General features: G+C 41.2%; 1 protein-coding gene across 1 annotated transcript; it reads right to left on the bottom strand.

Moving 5' to 3' along the window:
• Positions 1-702: 702 nt before the first annotated feature.
• On the bottom strand, positions 703-25,967 carry mlxipl (MLX interacting protein like). Its single transcript, XM_079508321.1, has 17 exons — positions 25,594-25,967; positions 23,828-23,934; positions 21,646-21,728; positions 21,325-21,414; positions 20,548-20,589; positions 13,455-13,620; positions 11,796-11,876; positions 9,543-9,691; positions 8,421-9,039; positions 7,254-7,327; positions 6,445-6,643; positions 5,731-5,852; positions 4,635-4,757; positions 3,440-3,567; positions 3,055-3,178; positions 1,570-1,699; positions 703-1,012 (listed from the first exon to the last, which is right to left on the bottom strand). Exons 1-17 carry the CDS (start codon positions 25,956-25,958, stop codon positions 843-845), a joined length of 2,772 nt encoding a protein of 923 aa, XP_079364447.1. The 5' UTR covers positions 25,959-25,967; the 3' UTR covers positions 703-842.
• Between the last annotated feature and the right edge of the window lie 562 nt (positions 25,968-26,529).

The following is a 26,529-nucleotide window of genomic DNA, read 5'->3' on the forward strand; positions in this document are numbered from 1 at the left end:
ATACCACTTGTGTAGCGCCATCTAGTGCAATTTCAAGACAATGATGATTGAAAAGGGTGGGGGGGCAGAATTTAACAACAATACATCGGTTTATAGATTTGTCTCTTGTCTTGCTCAATATTAAAATGCATGCGCGAGCGCGCATGCGCGAGCGCGCACACACACACACACACACACACACACACACACACACACACACACACACACACACACACACACACACACACACACACACACACACACAGTCTCACACACACACACACACACACACACACACACACACACACACACACACACACACACACACACACACACACACACACACACACACTAATAACATTGACCATGATACTATGCTGAGAGTCAATAATATTATGTAATGTACTAATGTTACATCACACACAATAATAACCTGAGATGATTATAGATTATATATTAAAGCCAATGTTGTTAATTAACCTTGATAAGAAAACAATCTGTTCACAGCATGGATTGATAGATATCTTTTAACACGTTCTGCTTTTCGGAAACAAAGTTAAAATATAAGATTGATTATTAAGCGCTTAAACATAAATACAAAAGATGAGCTTGATTACATAACGGAGTAGGCTACATATGTATAGCTTTAGGTAAGGAAAGGTAAGGTACAAGATAGAACTTTATTTCTCCCCGGGGGGAGGGGGGGGGGGGGGGGGGGGGGCAATAGGTTATGCAGCATTAGAAATTGCAAAAAGGGTTATCCATTATTAAGTGAACAGGTCTCCTCTGAAGGTGAGCATCGGTTTCTGTATAAAGAGGTGAGGTGGCGTTATAAGTGTTCCATAAAAGTGTGTCCTTCACGGTTACATGGGCTGTGTGCTGTCCCGAGACGTGAGCTGCAGGGAGTGTTCCAAGACAGCAGCAGCAGCAGGGTTGCCCTGAGTGACAGCCAAGGTGGCCTGCTCTGGCAGGAGGTTGGGGTCTGTCAGAATGGCGGTGGATGTGCTCAGGAGACGGAGTGAACTCAGAACCACTGAGGGGGCACGCACAAACAGAGACAGTGCACAGGTGTTAGCGATTATGTGCAAAGGCAATGGTGGGAAAAAGTACTCACATTTTGTACTTGAAGTAAACGTACCAATACTGCAATGTAGAAATACTACAATACAAGTGAAAGTCCAGAATTCAAAATGTACTTGAGCAAAAGTACAAAAGTATTGGTATCAAAATGTACTTAAAGTACCACAAGTAAAAGCCGATCTGCGACACATTGTGAGCTTGTAGATCGGCTATTTTCAAATGGTCAAAATGTATGTACATAGGGCTGAAGTGGTTAATGTATGTTTTGGGATAATAATCAAAATCTACAAAGTAACTAGTAGGCCTAACTAAAGTTTTCAAATAAAAGTACAGTATTTTCCTCTGAAATGTGGTGTAGTAGTAAAAGTAAAAGTGCTCTAAATTGGAAATATTCAAGTAAAGTAAAAAAAAAATACCTCAAACTTGTATATAGTTACTTTCCACCACTATGTAAAGACAGATAAAATGCATTACAACAATGTGTAGTTTCTAAAACACAAGCAGACTTACTGGGTCTAAGAGAAGGCAGGGAACAATGTTGTTCTAGCCATGATAGTGTGGATCGACACAGGTCTTCCACACTCGCCGTAGACACCATCCCATTATAGGACTCGAACAAGGGCTCAATGATTATACTGAACTGACAATGGTTGAGGAAAGCAACTTGAATCATAGCATTTTTGCGACCACAGGTCGCAGTTAACTATGGAATGAATCTAGCATTTCCCGTCAGTGTGTGTGTTGGTTGGTTGGTTGGTCACCCCAGGCAAGCCCCCATAGGCCTATATGGTGCCCAGGTCATCGTGACATCATGTGACACCCGCCCACATACATGGTGCCCATGTACTGCTGTCGCAGTTAAGCCCATATATGGAGATCCCTGATGTCATCAATATTGGCCAGCAACTCTACATCTGACCTCCAAACCTCTAGACGGGCCTGCCCCAAAGTTATTGGTGCAGCCACACCCCGCAGCCGGCGAAAAGTAGTTCTCAACAGGCCCGCAAATTAAGGACCGGCCCTAGCTAGGCCCTCATCAAACCCTGTACACTCAAGAGAATGTCCCCGCTACCACCCTTAGATCTCCATATACTGTATGGAGTCGACCTGTTTTGACATTCCATATGTTGATCCGACCTCATCAAAGAAGACATGCTCCTTATATGGCCTGTACAGAATTCATGTTGGTTGAGCGCTGGCGCTTTGGCATGGGGGGTCACCCATGCCAAAGCGCCAGCGCTCGCCCAGCAGTCTGCCGTCAACGATGCGGATGTGTGCACGCAACCTTGAGGCCACTTCTCGCCCTCAGGCATCTATCATGCATCTCGTAGATTTGACTGTTATGAAACCTCTATGAGTTTAGTGTGAGTTTAGAGTTTAGTCGATAAAATGTCCAATTACACCAATAGGGGGAAAAAATGAAAAAATGAAAAGTTAATTTAACTAATGATATAAGGCAAGATTCTATGTCAAATGTTACTGCAGGAAATAATTTGTAAAACTTACATTTACCCTATTAGGGACCTTGTTAAGCACATAGTTAGAATGATATCACTGATATGAAATGTGATGCATGTTTCAATAAATACCTGCATTTTGAACAGAACCTTCTTAAGCACAGACATGGGAAAATATCAAGTTCTCACGGGCTACTAAGGCTAGGTCATGAATTCATACAGTCATACTGTGAAACAATTTAGTAGTATTTTTGGCAACACTTACGCTGGGGAGTCCTGGCACCCGAGGATATTTTGGATACGTTATCAGAAATGGTAAAATACATTTAAAAAAAAGAATATATATATATACATTTCCGATCACTACATAATTTTGCTGAGTGTCAGGGGCAGACACACAGACAAATAAAAATGGTGCTGAATAGTGTTTAGAGAAGTTCTCTAAACAATTGAAAACATTACACAGTATGAATTTACAGGTTTTAAATATATTTGGATCCCTGGCTGAATGCATGTGTCCTATAACAGGTGAGGATACAATCCAGAACTTCCAGTTTTGCAGGGTTTGTGCCCGAACATACACTCGAAACTTCTCCCTCATACTGTCAAAGCGCTGGCGTGTGATTGGCACACCGGTGGCAGGTAGCTGCTGCTGGCACACACTGTATACACAAGACATTTGATATTGGATGAATAACCTACTCCTAATTCGACTAAATACAATGACATATAAATTAGGTCATGGTTACGTTACTACTCAATTTCTCCAGGAGTTAGTTAAACAATTTCCCCCTCAGATTCCTACCCCACCTTAACAATTTACAATGCAGACATTTAGCTCTTAGTAACATGCGAGTGCAAAATTAGAGTAAATGGCATGAACCCTAGACTAGTCAACAAATGGCAGTACTTGTCTCACTCACTTGATGGCAGAGTTGAGAAGCTGTATCTCCTCTCTGAGTCTCTGAGTCTCCTCGTGAAGCTGGGCCCTCTCCTGCTGCATCTTACTGATGTACTCAGCTGTCTTGTGCAACGTGGTGGCCTTGCTGATCTGTGCCAGTAAACAAAGCGATTAGCACAGTGGTTCCAAATGTTTTTAATTTCAAGGACCCCCATTTTGATATGCATGATTAAGGCCACAGACACCTATAACTCCAATAGCGTTGCAACTGGACCCAAATGGTACATTTGCTGAACATTTTCACTGCCCCAGTGGGGGACGAGGGATGCCGACACGTTTCAGCACTGGCTCAGCAGACCGTACGTCGGACACTATTTCGGCAAAGTTACTTGCAAAGGTCCAGTCTTTTTCACATTTGCCCAGGTGTTTGGTGCCCCCCAGCTTGGTGCTTTGCTCTGCATTAGTTAAGCTTCACTATCAATCATTTAGATGGGGACCCCCTGGAACCCTCTCAAGGACCCCTGGCAGTCCCTGACTCCACTTTGAAAACCACTGGATTGGCCTATGTCAAGCCCTATACAAAAGCTGTTGCATAATTCAGGATTCTTCTTTTGTTTTTCACTTCTGTTATTATGAGTGTTCTTCAGTACTGTAGTACCACTTGGTATGGATGTTTGTCTGTAGCCTCAAAGTCACAAATGCTGCAACAACTAAACATTTGTTCAAAGATTGTTGGACAACCACTTCAGAGACTCTATACATCCACGTATGATAACAGCATCCTAAGGTTAGCAAGGAATACCACCTCTAATACTAGCCATGTTTTGTATAGAGAGTATAGGAAGCTGCCTTCAGGAAGGAGATATGGGGGCCCACATACAATAAGGTCAGACTGAAGAAGTCTTTTGTCCATCAGTCGACTTTGAGGCTTAATCAGGTTTTTGGCCAGGACTAGACTGAGCTGTGGACATTGCTCTGTGCTCTTATGTCTCTATGTATGTAACTGTATTTGTATTACTGTTTTGGTGTTATGTCAATTGAATACATACATTAAATATCAATACAAGGTAACTAAAAAGAAACATGTTTCAATGGCAGTCGATGGAGAGAGAGGATTTTCATCCAACCAAGCATCAGCAACCACAAAGAGGGGCGGGACCGCAGGCGGGACTTGACATTGACAAAGGGTCAATTGTCACATTCCCTTAAAGTAATACCTTTATGCTTGGCTGAGAGCTAAGGGTTGTCACCAAGTTGTGTAACGTATCAAAACCCAGTTTGATGTTGAACCGCCTCTTCTGCTCAGCTGAGATGTGAGTTATCCGCCTGGTCTCTACCTGCTACAGAAAGCACAGTTTTTAGACATCACAGTGAGATCTGTTTCTTATGTCGCATATCCCGTTACCGTGGATAGACGTGGTCAAATGAGGAGACTGAAGCCCTCATCGAAATATGAGGACGAGTACATTAATCAATTAATAAGGAAACACGTAAAAACACTGCAGTGTAGCCTACAGAATATTCTGTCTGTGCGTAAACATGGAGTGCTGTCACTGTCACTGTGTGGGGAGTAGGGACTTTCTTAATCTCTATAAACGTTGGAGTTCGGATTCATTTTGCGCTGCTGTCTGCGCTCAGTGCACTCAGCGCTGTGCCTCCATGCCCAAAATAACAGTGCGTGCGTAGAGAGAGAGAGAGAGAGAGAGAGAGAGAGAGAGAGAGAGAGGTCCAGTCCTCGACGGCCCGACTACACACTGCACGCACGTTACCCTAGTTTTACGTGACGTCCTAATAAACTATTAGCCTACTCAGAGTATAATTTGAACATAGATTTCACTGTGTAGTTTATGAATTGAACACATTGATAAAGGTCCCTGCTGTGTTTACAATTGCTGCGGATGACAGCGCAGTGTGAAGGCAAACAAAGCAAATTAAATATGCAAAACTTGATGCAACTTCTCCGCCCATTTGCATCGAGTCTACCGAATTAGAGGTGTGAATGCGACCTTACTCACAGGGTATCCTGCAAAAAGGATATATACGCTAATAACTATCTAATTTGGTCATATCTGTGGGAACCATAAAGTATCTGTATATTTACCTTCTTTTTTTTTTAATACACTTTTTGCGACTGCAGGTCGCATTTACTATGACATTGTACGTTTTTGTCAGTCAGTCAGTGTATCACTCAAAATCCCCATACATGGGGAAAGCCCCCATATATGGTGCCCAGGTCTCATGAGTCATGACATCATCAGTGATGATGTCACGTTATTTTTATTTTTTTATTGGACTTTTGTAACATATATTTACCTTGTTGGACTCTATTCTACCATGCCCAGAGAATAAAGACAGCGGGGACTCCGGGTTGGATGCTTTGTCTATAGGATTTGTTGGTTGGTCTGGATGTTGGTCTGGATTCCCTGAAAAACTAGCTAAAAAAAAAGGACAGCATTTCTAGGGGAAAACATGATATTCATTATTAGATCTATGTAAAGGACAATACTCAAAACCTCACTTAACCACATTAATCCTGGATTCCTTACATTGGGCAACTAGATGAACAAATTCAAAAATAGCGGAAAAACACTGATCTATAAGGTCACATTGCGGCGCGATATGACGCATTGTGAACTTGAAGATCGGCCATTTTGAACACGCGGCATAACCATATGATTACAAATAAATAGGGCTTAAATTACTTTTGGTAATACATTACAGATGATAGAATCGGTATTGTCCACAGAATGTGGAGGAGTGTTGTCCATTGGGGTTTTCTTTTTGACTGTTAGTTGTGTTTTGTTTTTTGTTGGTTTTTTGTTGTCTTTTTCTTTTGTGTAAGTCATGTGTATTTTGTATGCTTTATTGTAAAATCATTAAAAAACTTTGATGACAAAAAAATAAAAAATAAAAAAATAGGGCTTGAGTGGTTGGTAACCACAAAATAACACGACAGTGGCGGCTTTTAGGTTCATCCATTTAAAGGAGGGTTCATCCCCCTGTGCCGGTAGAAAAATGAAATCCTACCTGAGAAGCTGCTCTTCCTATCAGTGCCGTAGATTTGTACCGGGGATAATTTCTCACTCTTGGGAATTAAGAGGGCAGACACTGCTGAGACTCTTGAGGTCTGGCTCTGTAGTGGTGTCAACAGTGGGATCCCTGACGGCCACTCGATTCCATGTTGCAGCTGAGATGTAGTTGCTTGGACGTGCATGCTGCTACCCGACTATTGAACAACATAAATCCTTTAGTCTCTCATCTCATCTAATCATGAGTGTTACAATGTATTTGGATCTTGTTGGAAACCTCCATCTATGTCTTGTCTTTAATCTATACTTTGAACTGTCATTTATGCCAGAGGAACAGCAGAGGTCATAACAGCTCCAGTAACTGGCCTGCACTTACTTACTTCCTACAAACTGTAGTGTGTATACACACATGCATAATAAGTAGATACACACATGAACGTCCTGTGCACATCAGCACATTCTGAATTGCGCATGCATGCATCTAACAACATAACAGTTGGCCCACTGTGATTCATTGTACAGGCGAAGAAAATGCGAAGGAAAATGCGCAGGAAAAATGCGAAGACAAAATGCGAAGAAAAATGCAGAAAAAATGCGAAGAAAAATACGAAGAAAAATTGAATTATAAAATCGAAGAAAAAATGCGAAGAAAACATGTGAAGAAAAAAGTAAAGTAATTAAGTAAGTAAGTAAGTAAGTAATACGTGCAGACAAATTGAAGGACATATTAACTTCAGGACATTTGATTTCTGGGATATTTTCTGCAAGGTTAATGCCCCAGTAATTTTAGTGATGAGTTAGACTTACTGGGGAGCTTGGAGATGAGGATCTCTGTCCATTGGCTGTTCCTAAAGGTGGGTCAAATCCCAGCATGGGTTTCCCTGCAAACAACCCATTCAGTTGTTATAATATTTGTGATGAAACAAACATGCATATCGTCGCTGTCGGAGCGGAAACCAGACAGACTTGACCTGGCATCCCTATTTTGGGCATATCATTATAGGCTATATAGGTTTGTAAAACAAATCCGTTGCATCACAACATGTTGTGAGCTTGTACAGTACTATCACAACTTTTTTATGTCAAATATAAAATAGGGGGAGCCTAAGCAGGGGATGGGGAACTTTGATGATGGAGAGGGCCATTATAGTTTTGAGCTTGCTATTTTTTAAATTGCAATCCTGAATGTTTTTGCCAATTTCTTATTGAAAAGTTAAAATTGTATTTCATTTCAAATGCATTGAATTATACTTATGTTAACTTATTAATTATTTTAATTATGAATTATTACTTACTTACAAATATATTGCACATAAAAAAGACAATACAAATGTAATACTAGTCAATAAGCTACTAATAGACTGAAGTAATTAAAGCGGGTCATGTTTGCATGTTTGGAATTGTAATTTGTAACAGCTGAAATCAATAATAATAATAATAGTTGTCCATGTATAAAATATAGAGCATTAATTTATGATAAAATATGGAGATAAAAGGTTTCTGCCAGACGGTAACACAGTATGCCACTCTGCACATTGTGACGGAGAAAATGTCTGTAATTGTAACTCTATGATACATATTGATAAATACTAAAAGATTGATTGAAAATAATATGAAAATGAACAGGATTGTGTATGAAAATACAAAAAGGATTATTCAAAAAACAAATGAATAAATAAATCACACATGAAATTGACATCAAACTCGAAGGCTAGAAAAGTGTGCTACTCGGAGCACAGGTCTCCACCAGGCCGGGGTTGCCTACCGAAAACGTTGAAAGGCAGTCTCGGCCAATTGGAATGGGATCTGAAAAATCGGACTCGTACATGTTGATCGCATGACTATAGAAATAAGGTGCACCAATTTGGGTGCGGTTAGACCCTCGGAAGGACAGGGGCGAAAACATCAGTCTCCTGCCACGCCTTCGGCCTGATGGAGACAATAATAATAAGAGAAGGGGAAAAATTTACTGACTTTCTTGGGCAGCGGAGGACAGCAGTTTGGCGAGGCAGCTGGTCTGCGGAGGTGTGGTGGGGGGAGGCCGAGGCGAAGCGACGGTGGGTCGTACTATCTTCATCCCTGCCATATTTTGCTTGTGCTTCGGCCTCGCTCCAGCAACGGCGACCTGCTGGGGGACTGAGAAGCACTCGGCCATGCCGACAGATGGCGAGGTCCCATGTCCTGGGTCGGAGACCGCAGACGGGTAACTCTGAGAGTGGCAGGGCGTCTGTGGATGTGGGTACATGTCCTCTTTGGTAGGGTAGCCATGGGCATGGGCCACAGGCCCCAGGCTGCCCATGCTGGAGGCCGTGTGGGTGATGACAGTGGAGGGCACAGTGCTGGCTGTCGTCACATAATAGCCATACTTATGACACGGCGGTGGATACATGAACGAACTACTTTCAGAGGCAACAGGCTGTTGCACGCTGGTAATTGCCATAGAAACAGGTGGTTCGTGGTAAAGTTGATGGCCATAGGACATGACCCCCGATATTATGCTGGCTGTGCCGTACTCGCTGCAGTCTTGGGTTGGCCTGGACTGGACTGGCTGGACATCAGAGGAGGGATGAGTTAAAGTGCCAGATAAGTTAGGCTGGAAAAGAGAGATGTGTCTTCTTATTGTTTGTTTTTAGTTTTAGTTTTTTAGTTTTATTTGTAATTGAAAAGAAGCTTGTTTTCTTATGGTTTAACCACTTTCAACCTAGACTGAATTTCATTATAGGCGAACATAAAAACAAATTTCTAAATTCTAAAAACAACTAAAATAGTAGCTTGCAGTATAGCTTCTACAAGCTTGTTTACTTTCATAATTTGTCGTACGCCAAACTATATAGAGCTTGGGGCAGCTGTAGTCACCATTTCGCCCCACAGTACGTACGCATGTCGAAGACACTTAACCCCCAACAGCTCCCCAAAGCACTCATCATGACAATTCAGCTGAAACTGAATTTTTCCCATGGCATAAATGAAGGTCTACCTCTCTCACGTGGTTAAACAGGATTAGTTGCTTTAGAAAAGTGTAGGCTATTATCTGAGCTAAAGTACTATATATTTGTACAGGATAAAATGAAAGGCAGCTGTCAATAGTATGCCTACCTGAGCTAATTGGGTGTCAATGAGAACCTCTGGAGTGTTTACCACATGGGACAACTCTGGCGCAAATGCTGCACTGGATGAGCTTGCAAAGTAACAGTCTGAAAGAAAAGCCTGCTCCAATGGCTGGCTTCGATAGTTCATGAATATATCTGAAACAGACAGATTAACAGTTATTTACAGACCCCCAAGTATTGATAGATATATACATACATGTATATTATAAATATATGTGCAGGTGTTGTTTACTGTGTGACACGTGTTAATAAATAACTATGAATGAACTAGCTGTACAACTGCAGCAAAGCCATTAAGCCAAGCCTCTATCTCTGAATTCCAATAGAAATTATGGGGAAGAGAACTTGAGCATGAGATATCATGGAATCCAGTTTTAGATGCTTGATCAGTTGCATATGTGACTTGAAAATGTCCCCCAAAAGGTTTCACACGTGAACAATGAAAAATAGTTAAGAGAATATATAACATACCATGCCCACACAATAGGAATAAAATGGAGAACCAAAGGTTACCGGGGACTTTCTAATACATGGTATAACGATACTGATAAGGCAGCTGCACGTATCACAAGCTCTTATCAGGAGTCTATCATTTCCAGTGGGTCAAAAGACTTTCTGTCATTTACCAGATTAGGTCTCGCTATCTGATCAGCCCACTTGGATCACAGAACAAAACGGTGTTGTCATAAATAGAGATGGAGCGCTGGTGGTATAAAGTAGACCTTTAAGCAGTACCATTAATTAACAGAGTGTGCACCCTAGCTGCATGTGCTCAAGCAAGGTCACAGAGCGACAGAAAGATTTCTATATAGGGTCTGAGAAAGTAGAGACACGTCAGAATTCTCCATGACAGAACAAGCCTTCTGTCCTGCTTCCAGGGGCCCCGACCGTCGAGCTGATATGGAGCGAATATGATTCGCGAAATAACAGGTCGTATATATGTTACTCATATTCAAATGCTGTTCTTATTCATCTTGGGGGAGTGCCCCCATGTAACCAATAAATATATGCCAGTGTGGGGCTAATTGGTAACACTGAGTTCTGCCTTTCATTGTACGGTGGGATGATTTAGAAGATCAAAGCTTTGGGTAGTGGGCAATCTCTGTGTGTGTATTATGCCCCCGGACCTCAGGATAAACAGAGCACTCTCACACCGTGTAGCATCAGCGCCTTCATTTTTGAGTGGTGTAAACCACTCCTACAACTGGCTTTGTTGAGTGGTGTAAACCACTCCTACAACTGGCTTTGTTATTGAGTGGTGTAAACCACTCCTACAACTGGCTTTGTTAGTGCAGAAAAAATGAGCATGGTTGCTATGTTCACCCTGTTCACCCGGGTGTGATTTCATTGTCAGACATGATTTCATTACGTCAGACAAGCTATATAAGACCTTACACCACTCAGTTCACACGGGTGTGATTTTTATTGATAACGAGCACCTTATCGATCAAGTTTATTGAGCCGGAGTCTTATTGAGCCCACTATCGAGCATTTTCTATTATTTTGTGGCAAGACGGGAGACGACAATAAATTCTGAACAGAACCAGTATCCTTTTTATTGGCCAGTTGTAGGTGATTGAGTTTGTGGCTGACCACCATCTAAAATTAAATGCAGATGACAAAAGTTAAAAATATTTTTGCCTAACATTAAAACAACAATTTGTGCAATAAGTGTTAAATGGCTTGATATTATGAATAGTACTGTAATAATTACGATAAAATGTATCTTCAGCTCTTTATAAACAGAGGGGCCTTTAAATACAGGGCCGGAAGGCAATTGACCTTTTAACTTTTGGAAAATAATATTGAAGCAACAGTGGTTAATGTGTGTGCCGTCACTTTAAGCCCAAACAACACCAGTTGCAACTCCTTGCAACAAAACCGTTTTAAGGTCAACCACACATATGCAACTCCTTGAGTTGCAACTGGTGTGTTTTGGGCTTAAAAAGCGTAATTTTGTTTGCCCGGGCAGCGCTGGTTGGCAGGTATCAATACACTTTTAGACCAACATGTTAGACCGACATGTTTGTGCCAGCGTGGGTGATTCGATTTATTTCTTGATCGCCTCTTCTTCTGATTTAAGCCCAAAGCTTATTGATACCGGGTACTAAATAAGCGTGTTATCAGGATTTTTCAGGTATCGGGTTTCAAGCTCCATCCGTCATTCTGTAGCAGTAGGAGAAAGATCCACTCTGAGACTCAACGGTAAACAGACAGAGACAGACAGAGGGTGAGGTACCTGGTATATCCATAAAATCCTCCAGGTTAGGCTGTAGAGGTGTCAGGCCTGGCTGGATCATATCAGCATTGCTCATGTAGGCTGGGGAGGAGAAAAGACACAACATAAGACATGAGCACATCAACGTGAATGTATGTTTTGGTGTGTGTGTTTCACAAAAAGCTCAGCTTTCATCATGTGAATTTCCTTATTTTGGTGGGGTGGGTTCTTATAGACTCACATGACCATTTAAGTACTGATTTATTTTATAGTACTTGCATATCATGTCTCACACATAACATAACATGTAACAGATGTTCAAGCTTACAATGCGTCGTAGACACCAGCAGTCATTTGGATAACAGCAGGAGATAAGTCATAAGGAATAAACACAATTCTAAATCTGACAATTGCAAAGAGTTAATGCAAACAACAGTGCAAAGTAAAGTAAACATAAAGTAAATTAAATAGCACCAAATTACAGTACAGTGCTGAGTACAGTAGTGCGTCCATGGGACTCCCAGAAAGGTCCACGGATGGGTCCATTAACAATAATCTGCGTTTTGGGATGTAAAATGCACCTTATTAGCATCACTGATAATGTATCTTTTGCATTTTGTTGAACAGCGTCTTTAGATAAATAGATCCATCAAATGTTGTATTCAAGCTGTTGTGTTGTATTCAACACAACAGCAGGAGTTTATTCATTTAGAAAATTAGACCTTTTCCTGAAAAGGTCTCATTTTCACACCATATATTGAGTGTGTCTTGAGTGTACTGGGTTTGGTGAGGTCAGATCAACATATGGAATGTCAGAACATGTCAGCTAAACAGGTCTCCATATATGGAGATCTAAGGGTTTGATGAGGTCAGATCAATATATGGAATGAATTCTGTACTGGCCATATATGAAGCGTGTCTTGAGTGTACAGGCTTTGATGAGGTCAGATCAACATATGGAATGTATTTTGTATATATATGGAGCGTGCCACAAGGTGTGACGGACATGAGATGCAGCTTTTCATAGTAAACTGCGACAATAGAGCGTCGCAGTCCCGCCCCCTTTCATGACGACGCTAGAACCAGAAGTGAATTTCTCATTCATTTTCCTCAGACTTTTCAAAAAGTATTTATTTAAAGACGATTACGCCACGGACAAAGCCAACTCGAGTTGGCACATCATGACAATAAACACAATGTTTTTCGCTGATCAAATAATTTGTAAGAAGAAAAACAAAGCAAAAAGTGTTGTATCCTGCCATGTTTTTCTTCTTACAAATTATTTGATCGGCCCAAAACATTGTGTTTACTGTCATTTGTCGTCACAACTCCAGTTGGCTTTGTCCGTGGTGTAAACGTCTTTATATAAATACTTTTTGAAAAGTCTATGAGGAAAATGAACGGGGAATTCATTTCTGGTCCTCGGGAGGGGGTGGGACTGCGAAGCTCTATAGCATGAATGTCTGCATGTGTGTCGGACGCTTGCACACCTGGAGAACTGTCCGACCGATCAACTTCAAACTTGCCATTTGTATCGTGGAGGACATGGTATGTCATGTGCGGAATATGGGAATATGCTGAAGACAACAGGCATCTCCATATATGGGCATAAAAGGCAGACAGACAGATACATAGAGGTTGATCGATAGATATGCCACATATGCTCTTATATACACTCACTGTTGTGGCGGTCGCTGTTCCAGGGGCATGGCTTCTGGGTCATGGTGAACAAGGTATCAGAGATGTCAGACAGGAAGCAGTCCAGGTCAAACATGTGAGCTTCGGCTGGCACAGCTTCAGGATCATTGTACATGTGATTGGACCATTTCTCCAGCTCAGCCCAACCCTACAATACACAAGCAAGGGGATTTTTCAAACATTGACTGGACCAATTTATTTGACACACCAAATTAATCGCTGATCCATACAATTAGAAGGCCTATTAGAAATTGCTGCAGGGGATAGCAATGGATGAAAAGTCCCAAGTGCCAACTACAGTATGAATCAATGTCATTTGGGATTGATGCCCAAATAGTGCCATGTAATTTGAACATTTGCTAACGTTTGGAACCTTTTTAATAAGAACAACTCTTCTTCTTTCAGCTAATTCCCCTCAGGGGTCGCCACAGCTGATCATCTGGTTCTGTCTGGTTCTGTTTTCGACATCTTCATCTGTGACTCCTGTCACCTGCATGTCCTCTCTCGCCGCATCCATAAACCTCCCCTTCTTCTCCTCCTCTTGCCTCGCAGTTCCATCTTCAGCATCCTTCTACCAATGTACAACTCATCCCTTCTCTGAACATGTCCAGAACATCTCAACCTTGCCTCTCTGTGCAGCATCCCTTCTAACCCTAGCCATTGTCTTCCAAAACCTTTATGTCAGGGGCACGCCCTTAGCCTTTGTCTTCCCGGACTTACCCACAAGGCAGTGGGGCAGCGAGAGCAATCGTAGCGAGAGTAAAGTCGTTTAGACTAGTGCATGGTAGAGAATAAGAAAAACGCGTATACCTCGCTGGGCCCCAGCTTGAACACAGCAGACACAGCACAACCGTGGTTCTGCCAGTCAGCTGCAGACTCTTAAATGGGCTACAGACATTTAGCGCACCGCAGCCCAACAGCTGAGAGGTGCGAGGAGGAGGGGAAAAAGTTTAGCCCTTCCCAGTTATCACCTCTAAATCAGGACAAGTAGTGTCATTTTAACAACTCTATCCTGAAAAACTAAAGTAATACGTAATACAATGTACACAACGTACACAGTAAGATAACAACGTTCAATCAGGCGGTATATAAGATAAGATAACCCTTTATAAATCCTCAGAGGGAAATTCAGGTGTCATAGCAGCAACATCAGTGAGAATGAAAAATGGGAGAGGTACAGGATAAGAGTGAGAGTCAGTTGATTACGCCGATTGGCAGAAGGGATTGTCTGTACTCCCGCAGCCAACCATGCATTAGCAGGGTCCAGATTCTTCCGTACAAATGAATGGAAATACAATGGAGTGGCTAGAGTGGATCATAATATAATTCATACAATCATGTAATTGGGAGATCTAAAGGTCAGAGGTCCTTTGATGATTGACTGTGAGCTTCAGTTGTTGACCGTGTCCCATGACCCTCTACCGAGTCTACCATATTGCCGAATTTCGTGGAAAGCGACAGCACAGAACTGCCAGAACTGCAAAAAGTGGTGAAAGAAGAAAAGACAGTAGAAAAACAATAGGGGCCTTCGCCCCTTCGGGCTTGGCCCCTAATAAGAGTACAAATACAAATAAAGATCAAATGAAACACTGAGCTGCTGTGGCTGAGTACACAGGTGGATATATATGTAGGCCTACAGTCTATCAACACTGAGTATATATATATTTGTGTATATATGGTATACTCAATATCTCCAATATTGAGTATCTGGATAAATATGTACAACTTACAGTCTAAATACAATATTTGGTACATGCTAAAATATTGTAACCACTTACCAATGACATAATCAATATCAATATAAGGACAACATAAATTCTTTAAAAACAAAAACACGTGCAGTGTCGGAGTAGCTTCAAAATGACAAAAAGGTATCTCTTCCCAAATCCTGTGATATTTCTCGCTAAGACCAGTCAGTCAAAAGCGTGTTGTAGCCAGTGCATGGCATCCAAGGTTTTCCAAAGAAAATCAAATAAAAACACTCACAGAAAATGTGGATCCAGGCCCAGCTGTTCCCATGTGTCTGGGGTGCTTTACTTCACCTCATCTTGTCTTTAAGATACTGAGTCACAAGCTACATTTATAGGGAAGCCCAAACTGAGCCGGAAACTGTTTTCATTTTATCTACGCTCTCTCTTAGGGAAAAGGGTGTGGACTGTGGAGTAGTAATGAATTGAAAATGTGTGTCTGTGTGTGTGCGTGCATGCGTGTGTGCGTGCGTGCGTGCGTGTGCGTGCGTGCGCTTGTTACATATTGAAAAAGCAGTTTACCATATTGTTCAAAAAACACTAGTCACCTACCAGGCATCATTATGTTGGCTTTGTTCATTTCTTTATTTTCATGTCTCACCATTTCAATAAGAGCAGCAGACCTTTGTCCTCGACCTAATTCTGGCAATCACACTCACGTGTGGACCAGCAGAAAACCCTCACATTACAGCCTTCACACGACACATGTAGAGACAGAGACACATGTTGTGAAAAGAATAATCATAAAAATACTACTCCCATGTGGTCACTTTTCGATGTACTAGCCTGTACATTACATTTACACACAGCAAATGTTTCAGCTGAAAACATTAAAAAAAATTGTTATAAGCTTCAGTTTTCAATCAAAGATCCCATCATGTTTAGTCCCATTGTTTATGCTCATTGCTCCTGCACTGCTTCTGCTATGTTCAATTAACCTGCTTTGTGGTTAGATACTGATTAACATTATTGCAGCTGATAGCAATCCCTCGGCGACCTTGAGTGCCAAATCCATATAGACACCATTGACAACCTACTTTATATAAGGCAACATTTTCTAAATTTAATTTATAGTAGCATGTGACGTGTCAAACTAGGTGGGTTTCATGATTCTGAATCCATTCCAAGCATTAGTTTGCATGAAAAACACTCCTTGGGCTAAATTCGGCCATAGCCACTTGCCCAAATATTCTGACCTCACCTCATCACATTTGTGATGACGCCTATGGCCGTTTTTTCATGCAAAACTAATGCTTGGAATGGATTCAGAATCATGAAAAACCCCTAGTTTGACATGTCACATGCTACTTAAAGCATAATGAAATTTAGAAACTTTTGCCTTATATATGGTCAATGGTGAATATGGATTTGCAACCCCGAAGGTCCTTGACTCGGGCGCCCTAGCTAAATCATTAGAGCATGCCCTGGGCTACATCTGTGCAAAACTTGTCGCTTTTAGACAAATTAGTGCAAAAGCACCATTCTCTCTCCCTATGCTCCTCTACTACAAGGCAACTTCCACCAATTGAGTGGCAATGCGGTGCCTCCACCCATCACATATTAATAATCCAAATCTAGTGCACAAATACAAATATAAACCCTGCACATGAGTTCTTTAAAAGTTCTATACCTTTGAGTAAAGATCAATGTAGAAGGAGGTTAGAAGGTGGCGAACTTTAAAGAGGATCCAAGGCAGCTCTGTGCAGTTGAGGTAGAAAAATCCTTTATTTCATTAGATTTTAAAAACAAGGGTTAAAAAAACGACTGCATGGGCCTTCATCAGGGTCACGGCCAAGCTACACCAGGCTTTCCGCGCACAAAACTGAATTTAGGTCCAGTCCTATTTTAAAAAACGCACGGGCCGCGCGTTTAGGGTAAACGCGCGAGAAAAGCCTGGTGTAGCTTGGCCGCCAATGTAAAGTTCGCCACCTTCTTACCTCCTTCCACATTGATCTTTACTCAAAGGTATAGAACTTTTAAATAACTCCTGTGTATTATTGAAACCCTCTCCAAAGAGCACCTCTGCAGTTTTCTACATAAAAGGACCCACGAAGCGCTTCTTTTCGTTTTTTCTGACAAATATAAACCCTGTTCCTCCTGGCTCCTACAAACATGTTGATGTACAAGGAGATAGAGACCTCTTTTCATTGTGTCTAGTAGCTCCATTTGACAGGCAGTCATAGGATGTTGCAATAGAAAAACACAATACATATGCCGACAGGTACCAAGTTAATGGAAAGAAAACTGAATAACTGAGTGGAGAAACAACATATGCATCTGCTTCCATACAGGTGTACTGCATAATACACAGATACACAGTGATGAATTAAACAATTAAGATCTTATCACGTGGTAAGATCATCTGTGGAATATGTACAAAAATGTTGAGCAGGCACAGTTGACTTCGATTTTGAATCAAGATGGCAAGAGAAAAACATGTAAGTGACTAGGAAATTGAGTCATTATTGGGGCATGGATGGTAGGAGCCATCACAATGATTGCTCAAATGGCAAATAGTGTTTCAATAACAACTAGATAAAGTGCCCCAGGGGGCACAGGTCTCCACCAGGGCAGGTCAGGTTGTGGCCTCCTGGTGGCGCTATAATAGGCCAATGTGAAAAGGGTGTCATTTCTTCCACCTGTTGGTGGCGCTATAACAGACCAATGTGAAAAGGGTGGGATATATTCCTCAGCCTAGTAGGAAAGTCTGTGAAAGATTTCACGTAAATTGCACGCTGCGTTCATGATTTGAGGCTTTTGTTCAAAACGGGCCAATCCTGCAAATTTTGAAAGCCAATGATAGCCAATCAGGATGGAATATGAAATATCGGACAGATCTGTCTTGACCACATGACTATGAAGATAGTGTGTAATGATTTGCGGGATTTTTGGACAAAATATGGAGGAGTAATATCAAAAAATGTGTTTTAAGTCGGCCTCCTGGTGGCGCTACAACAGGCCGTTCTGGAATATTTGGGGCAGAGGTTCATCGTTGGCATCCAGGGAGTGTGTGTGCAAAATGTGGCATCGAACGGGTTAATGGTGCCGGAGATGAGCTGGTAACATGCTGTGGTCAATCCCCTACTAAAAAAAAAGAACTTAGACCCAACTATTTTATCCAATTTTAGGCCCATCTCCCACCTTCCTTTTCTTTCAAAAGCCCTAGAGAAGGTAGTCCACACCCAACTGCGTTTTTAGCCACCCATAACCTCCACGAAAGATTCCAGTCAGGATTTAAACCAGGCCACAGCACCGAGACGGCTCTCCTAAAGGTTTTTAATTATCTATTTTTAACTGCCGATTCTGGTACCCCTGCCATATTAGTGCACCTGGATCTTTCAGCGGATTTTGACACTGTTGATCACAGGATTCTCCTTTCTCGCCTCAAGCACCAGGTCGGTATCACAGGCACCGCCCTGTCCTGGTTCAAGTCCTATCTATCCGATAGGACTTTTGCTGTTCAACTGGGGGAGTTCTCTTCACCCACAGCTCCCCTCACGTGCGGGGTCCCCCAGGGATCTGTCCTAGGCCCACTGTTATTTCTCCTCTACATGCTTCCCCTCAGGTCTATTTTCACCAGCCACAATATCTCCTTCCATTGCTATGCCGATGACGTCCAAATCTACCTACCCATAAAACCAGATTCAATCCATTCATTTCAACCACTCCTAGACTGCTTAAAGGATGTCCAAACCTGGATGGACAAAAACTTTCTGACACTCAACCAAAACAAAACTGAGATCATCATCTTCGACCATAACACTGATACGCCCCTTATTACCCCGGATATCCTCACCACCCACATCTGCTCCACCGCCAAAAACCTTGGCGTAGTCTTTGACAGCTCATTTAAATTAGACAAACATATCAGTTCCGTCGTTAAAGCTAGCTACTTTCAACTCAGATTACTCACCAAAGTCAAGCCCTATCTCCCCCGCCAACAATTAGAAATAGCCATTCATGCCTTAATTTCCTCAAGATTAGACTACTGCTATTCCCTGTACATCGGCCTAGACCAGTCATCCCTCAGGCGCCTGCAGCTGGTCCAGAACTCAGCAGCGCGCCTTCTCACTGGCACAAGTAGACGCGAACATATCAGTCCTGTTTTGGCCTCACTTCATTGGCTCCCTGTCAAGTTCAGTTATTTTTAAGGTCCTTTTATTTGCCTATAAATCCCTAAACGGGCTAGCCCCGATATACCTCACCGAGCTTCTGCAGCCTTACATTCCAGCCAGGGCTCTGAGGTCCGCTGAGCAATCACTACTAACTATACTCGAAACAACCAAACGGACCAGGGGCGACCGTGCCTTTGCCTCAGCCGCTCTGGAACAACCTTGTTTTAAATGTGCTATATAAATAAAGTTTGATTGATTGATTGATTGAACAGACGGACGGACACACACACGGACGCAGTGCAAAACATACTCGCCCCCCATGCCTTCGGCCTGGTGGAGACAATAACGTTTTTTAGTCAATGCTGAGGGCTACTGTACATCATAGCATTGTACTGCAAGTCTCAATAGCTTAGTGATCTTTAACCTGTTACTATCTGCTAGCTTGTGTTCCTTTGAACCCCGCTCAGGTAGCAGACTATATAAATGCACAATCAGTCTGGACTCCAGCCAGACAGTCAAATATTATCGTCTCAATTTTGACCTCATGACAACTCGGAACCTCCAAGGCGAACACAATTAAACTACGGTAAGATTTAGACTGTAACAGATGAAGACATGCGATGATGTGCCATTAACGACTAAGATAAGGAATTGTGAGTTGAGAGTGAGAATACATGACAACGGCAAGTATAAATCATCCATAAGGAGTCATGTGAGCACTGTCGTCAGTGAGGTGTTTCCCCTGGGGGACCTGTTTTCCTCTCTCCCATTTCACTAAACATCTCTTTTATTTTGTGATGATTTGTTTGTTTTTGCCCATGTGTGATGTCAGGGTTAAATTGTCCACATCAAACCCCTGTTCTCAAAAGCATCCTGAGAAGTAGGTCGGATTTGATTAAATGACATTACATTTGGAAGCCATTTGAATTCAACAAAGCTAGGTATTGTGGAGGATAGCAATCATCAATGTGAGCCTACAAATGTCAGTCAATGACGCAAGTTGTTTCGCACGTTTCTTCTAAACACTACTGGGTCAATCTCTAAGTCCCATTTAGTACAAAGACACACACACACACACACACACACACACACGATGCAGAGCTTAGGGTAAACAGCAAGATCTTTTCAACAGTATTCTATGGTGATATTTAAAGATGAATGTAATACAATGGGCAAAGCATTAAACATAAATTGGTTTAATGTTTCCATTACCTGATGTAGTATGGAAAAGAGGTCATCCTTATTTTTCTGGAGCTACAAAGAAACAATGAATATATATTATTCATCATAGCCTAAGCCTATACATAAAATAAATAAAATACACAGGAGATGAATAGCGGTCACTATACTCATGGATTGCCAAAATGGTAACACTTTTACAAACTGGATCCTCTTTACCAAATAATGAAATTAAAGGTAGGGTAAGTGATTTTCTTTGGTTAAAATAAGTGTTAAAAAGCTCTATATTGTGATAGTACTCATTGCTATAGAGTGTTTGTTCAGTAACAGCAGCATAGACTGAAAAACAGGAGTCTCCGTGTCTCTATTAAACAGAAAATGCATTTTCAGGTTGGGTACCAATTTTATCCAATCAGAATAGAGAACTCAGTCAGGTTACAGATAAAACAAGTGGAATCATTAGTGATGACGCTCTGGATTAAGAGCGTCTGCTAAATGCCTAAATTGTAAATTGCAAAGAAATGAGAAATGGCTACTTTCTCCTGATTGGCTGAAATGTTGCCACCTACATGAACATTTATTTTCTGTTTATTAGAGCTGGAGAGACAGGGAGACCTCTGTTACTGAACAAACTCTATAGCTATGATTACTATCACAATATAGTGATGTAACCTTTTAACAAAAAACTTTTTGTTTTAACCAAAAAATATCACTTACCCTACCTTTAAATGGTTCAGCACTGATGTATGGGTGTTGGAAAATAACTATTTTATATTCATTATGTATCAGGAAACTCAAACATGCACTCACCCTTTTCTTGTAGTAAATCCTCCACTTGTGATATTCTTTGATTACCACTTCAATCCTGCGCTTCCAATAGCTGCCCTCTAACACAATTGCCTTTTAACAGGAAACAGAAATACAAAATGCAAGACTGACTTCAGTTAAAAACCATATAGTATATAAATAATGGACAACTTGCAAACTTACATTTGCTTATAGTGTACAATACAATACTTTGCAGGTAAGCTTTACCTTCAATGGTTTTCGTTTTACTTTGGGGAAGTTCAGCTGTATTGTTCACATTCAATTAAAATACACTTTCCTTAGATCAAAGGAGAGGAGACTCACTTCAGGTTTGCGATGTGCATCAGACTCCGAGCCATACAGTGGGGTGACAAAACCACATGTTGCGTTCTTTCTCTTCTCCACATCTGAAGCACATAGTATAACACTCAATTGATCATCTTCATGTTCTGAATGTAGAAATTCTGTTTATTTCTTTAGTTATTCTAATCAGCTATTTGCTCAGAATACGCATTTGGAGAGCATCTCTGATGCCAATTGCTAATCCAATCAGAGATGATCTCCACATGCATATTCATCGCAAATGCTGCTTAAATAACCACGGTTATTACATAACCTTCAGTTTCCTAACTTTTTCAGCTGAGACACAAAAGATACATTTGGTGTCTCCCCAGGACCAAAACTTACAAAAAAGAGATTATGAATTAACCACGCAAGCACTATTTAATAGCGAAAATAGACTATCTGCTTGTAGACAAGCTATATTTTTGTTTTATATTTATACATTTCTACCCACTCCTTGGGGTGTTTTTTGTCATTGTATGTTTGCACATAAAGTAGGCTATGTGAAATTTGTCCTCTTCATTTTACCCATAGGAGCAGTGGTTGGTTCGAGTGCTCAGTGAGCAAGTGTCTTGCTTAGGGACACTAGACATATGCTGAGTCCTGGAATCGAACCTAGGACCTTTGGCTTCCCAGATGGACTCTCTAACCATTCAGCAATGGCATATATGACTTATAATTTATAATTATTTTGAAGAGGGTGATAATTGGCACTGCATGTAATCCTACAGGCTGGGGGCGTCGTGGAGGAGGACGACGAAGGGTCTACGTCCTCCCGGTGGGGGCTTGATTGACTGAATACTTGATTAGCAGTTTGAAGGGGGAAAAAAGAACAGGGAAGTAGTACAGTTCAATACAAGGTCTGCTAAGAAAGAGAATTTAAACCCAGGAAAGCACTATGGCCTTGGTTTCCATTGGGGTCCTACAGTGCTTAATTTCTGCCGGAGCTAGGCGGAGCCCAGCTCCGGAACCTCCCTCCTGCAATCCGGTACCTGTAGAAGGGCTCCAGTACCTCTACCGCCACCCCAAATGCACATTACAATATATAATAGGTCTCTATTATTATTTTAGTTTCATTTTCAAGTCAACTAGGCTTCTTCCTGATCATAGCTACTTCTATTTCCAGTACGATTACAAAATAAAACATGGTTTGAATGATCACATCGCAAGTACAAACAAAAACACACACAAATGTGCACCCGCTTTGAGAGGAAATCGGTGGCTATGGAACCCCTTTGACACATGATACATTGGTCAAACCTGTGTTGAGACTTTTGCATCTGTTGTCGTTTGTTGCATATGGAATATGGAAGTTGGAACATGTACTTTTATGAAGCAATAATTTAACTTCTACTTGGAGTTTAACCTTGGGGATAGCATGAGCAAAGGCACCTGGCATATTACAGCATGGCTCAGAATCGAATATCTGATTGCTTTGGTGAATGCCTGTGTTCTTACAGCCGGCAGGTCCCTGTGGAAACTGCTGCTGCAAATGTTTTTTGATTGAAATTGATTGATTAATTGATTGATTGGAAATTGTATTCACAGTTTGTAGAATGGGTACAGTTCAAACAAAAGTAGCCTACACAGGTCAATACAAAATCTGACTGCTACGAGTATAAAACCAGAAAAAGCACTAAGACTTGTTTACATCAGGATCCTCCATTTTCAATTCATCAGAACATTTAAAGACGTACAAAAACTACTCTATTGTGTTCTGACGGGCGGGCTGGTTACTGGCCGTTGGTTGTGTTAAAAAAAAAAGGTAAAAAAAGATAATACAAACAAATTAAGCACTGGGGTCCTTCCTGTACTCAATTCATCGAAACAATGAATGACAGAACATCATACAAACTGGTAGGTGAGTCAGTAGAATACAATACAACAGCAGTGACCACACAGAAATGTGTGGGGAGGAATTCATTGGCCTAAAGACTGAATTGGGGAGAAAAATGGGCAAAAGGCGAAAAAGAATAAAATTTTTTAAAGGATTTTTACTCATGAGTAAAAATAAGAATGGGACTGGGATATAAAAAATTGGTCCTGACCCATTGTTTGGGAAACACTGGTTTGTTTGTTTGAAATTGTGATCCTTGTGTGTAATCAGTCTTGAGCTTTCTGAGGACATGTAGCGTGTATCAGTGAGGAGGGGTGATGGACTCACACTGAATGAACCAAGCTCTCCAGATTGCATTGTTAAGACGGATCTTATCTCTCCACAGCAACCGCAGGCCTTTGAAAGACTTCCACTTTGGGGAGGCAATCTTACCACTGAAAGCAAGTTAACAGAGGAATTAGAGACTGATCAATTGAAACAGCACATGTACTTCATATTTAAAAAATCACACCGTGTGAACTGAGTGGTTTAAGGTCTTATATAGACTGATCAGCTGTGGTCTGACGTAATGTCTGACGTAATGAAATCACACCTGTGTGAACTGGGTGACCATAGCAACCATGCTCATTTTTACGGTACGAACAGACAGACAGACAAACAGACAGACACGTAAACTAACAAAGCCAGTTGTAGGAGTGGTTTACACCACTCAAAAAAAACATCTGATGACAGTACTGGAAGGGTGTTTGCATTACCTATGCTGAAAACCTGTACTGATTTTGACTAATTGTGTACAGTCCAGTCACCTTGTTCAACATTACACCGCCAAGCTGTTTTGGCTACTTTGCCCCTTCATGGTCTCTGCACACATAATGTGAGAAAAGCTCTCCTTATGCTAGGTACTCATTGAGTTGCTAGGAAGCCAGGTGAAACATTTTAAAGATGCTTTTAATGGAGTGAGTTTAATGCATTTTCTAGACTCCTACACATTGTGCAACACAGAAGGGCCACTACATGAACATGTGACTGATTGATTGAAGGGGGGAAAAACGAATAAACACCTGACTGGTTAATGAAAAACAATGTTATGCAAAAATACTGTTTGACACGCTCATCTGCTCAACTCTGTAATAAACCTCAAACACAATTTAATGGTTTAGAGAAGAGGTGCAATAGCCTATGTTGCCACTGATTATGCAACTGTCAGTAAACTACAAAAGACAAGAAGGAAATCTGGCAGAAGTAGCATTCATTTCATAGTAGCCTATGCAACATTCCAAAGCTACTGTGTTTTCTCCAGGATGTTTATCTTAAGATATACCAGTAAAATACTGCAATAATAATAATAATATTATCAGTGGTGGAAAGTAACTAAGTAGGCCTACATTTACTTAAGTACTGTAGTTAAGTACAATTTTGAGGTATTTGTACTTTACTTGAGTAATTCCAATTTCCAATATTTTACTTAAAGGTTAATGATAATCATTGTGTGGGTGGTCATTAGCAGTGGTGTAAAAGTAACCACGTACATGGACTCAAGTACTGTGTACAAGTACAATTTTGAGGTACTATTACTTTACTGGAGTATTTCCAATTTTCTATACTTTATACTTCTAAGTTCTACTCCACTACATATTATTATTAGTAGTAGTAGCAGTAGTAGACTATATCAGATGATGAGGATACATGGCTTGAAAAGACAAACAGGTGTTTTGGGCAGCAATTCCGTTTAGAAAAATAAAATATTAACCTACTTTGAACATATGGACATGTTAAGATGCAGGCAGTTGAAACAGAGTTGTGTAGGCTACCATTTGGTTTGGTGGCCTTTAATGTCAAAACTGTTTTCTGCAACTGCAAGTCAGGCTAATGATCATGCCAACTGGAGGCAAAGTCCATCTTTCTGTCAGTTTTCAGAGATGTTGCACAAGCAGGCACAAAAACAAGTAAACCTAATTGCTTTAATAATTAATAAAAATAGGCTAATAATAATTATCGGCAATTATCATTATTATTATGAAAGGCCATTTTACAGGGAAGTACATCATTATAAAGTTTTGATTTGACAAATCGTTGCAACATACTATACGTACCTGTAGGCCAGTGACATACACTCAAATAACCGCGTAAGTGTAGGATCAATGCTCAAACTCCCAGACCTATACGGACCAAACGTGTATGTTTGGCACCAAGTCCTGTTCACTGTATCAAAATCATATCCCACTCTTTTTCTTCGGCGCGGTGTGGAATCGCTGTGGGGAGAGGACACCATAAAGTGGCCGCTGTGAATGACCTGGCAGCGCCGCAAGGAGCCCAAGGGTGGCCCGGTACCGAATGTCGGTGCGTGTTCTTCCTCTGGTTCCGTGTCCGTCTCTGAATCGGGGACTTGGTTCTGTATAATTGCTTGTCCAGACAACCCTGATGCTGTAGACGTACTTGCCGCTGCGATCATTGCCATTTCAGTAGACTATTGTTCGGTGAACTTTCTCCCAGTTTGAAAATCCCAGGGTGGAATTTAATTTCGTATCAAATGATGTCACGATTATCCACAGCGAATTCAAGACCCAGACTGGTTCCCTGCTGCAGCACGTCTTCTAGTATGGCCTTCAACTGTGAGCGGGCGGTAACTGAGAAGGGAGTAGGGACTTACAGTAGGCTACACCTTATCTAGTATCTACACTTCCACTGACTATAGCCCAACATCAGTTCAACCCCAGTTCAAGGTTGTGTAGTGTAGAGATTGACAATAGACTATTGTGCAAGGAGATAGCTAGGCTAATAAGGCTACTCAAATATTACTCAACTATAAGTGAAAGTTGCTCTGTCAAATTTGTAGGCTACATGAATTAAGGTAGTGCCATAGAGGAGCACTTGCTTTTAAAATTATGTAGGACCATGCTTTTTTTTGTTAATAAATTGCTTGGAACAAGTTGGAAGTACTCAAATAAAATTTTGATCAATGCATAGCTGCATAACAAAAAAAAAGAAATGCTCAAAACATCAAGTGAGAATAGTCAATGTACAAGCTC

Source organism: Electrona antarctica (genome assembly GCF_951216825.1).
Source record: "Electrona antarctica genome assembly, chromosome: 8".
Classification (NCBI taxonomy): Eukaryota; Metazoa; Chordata; class Actinopteri; order Myctophiformes; family Myctophidae; genus Electrona; species Electrona antarctica.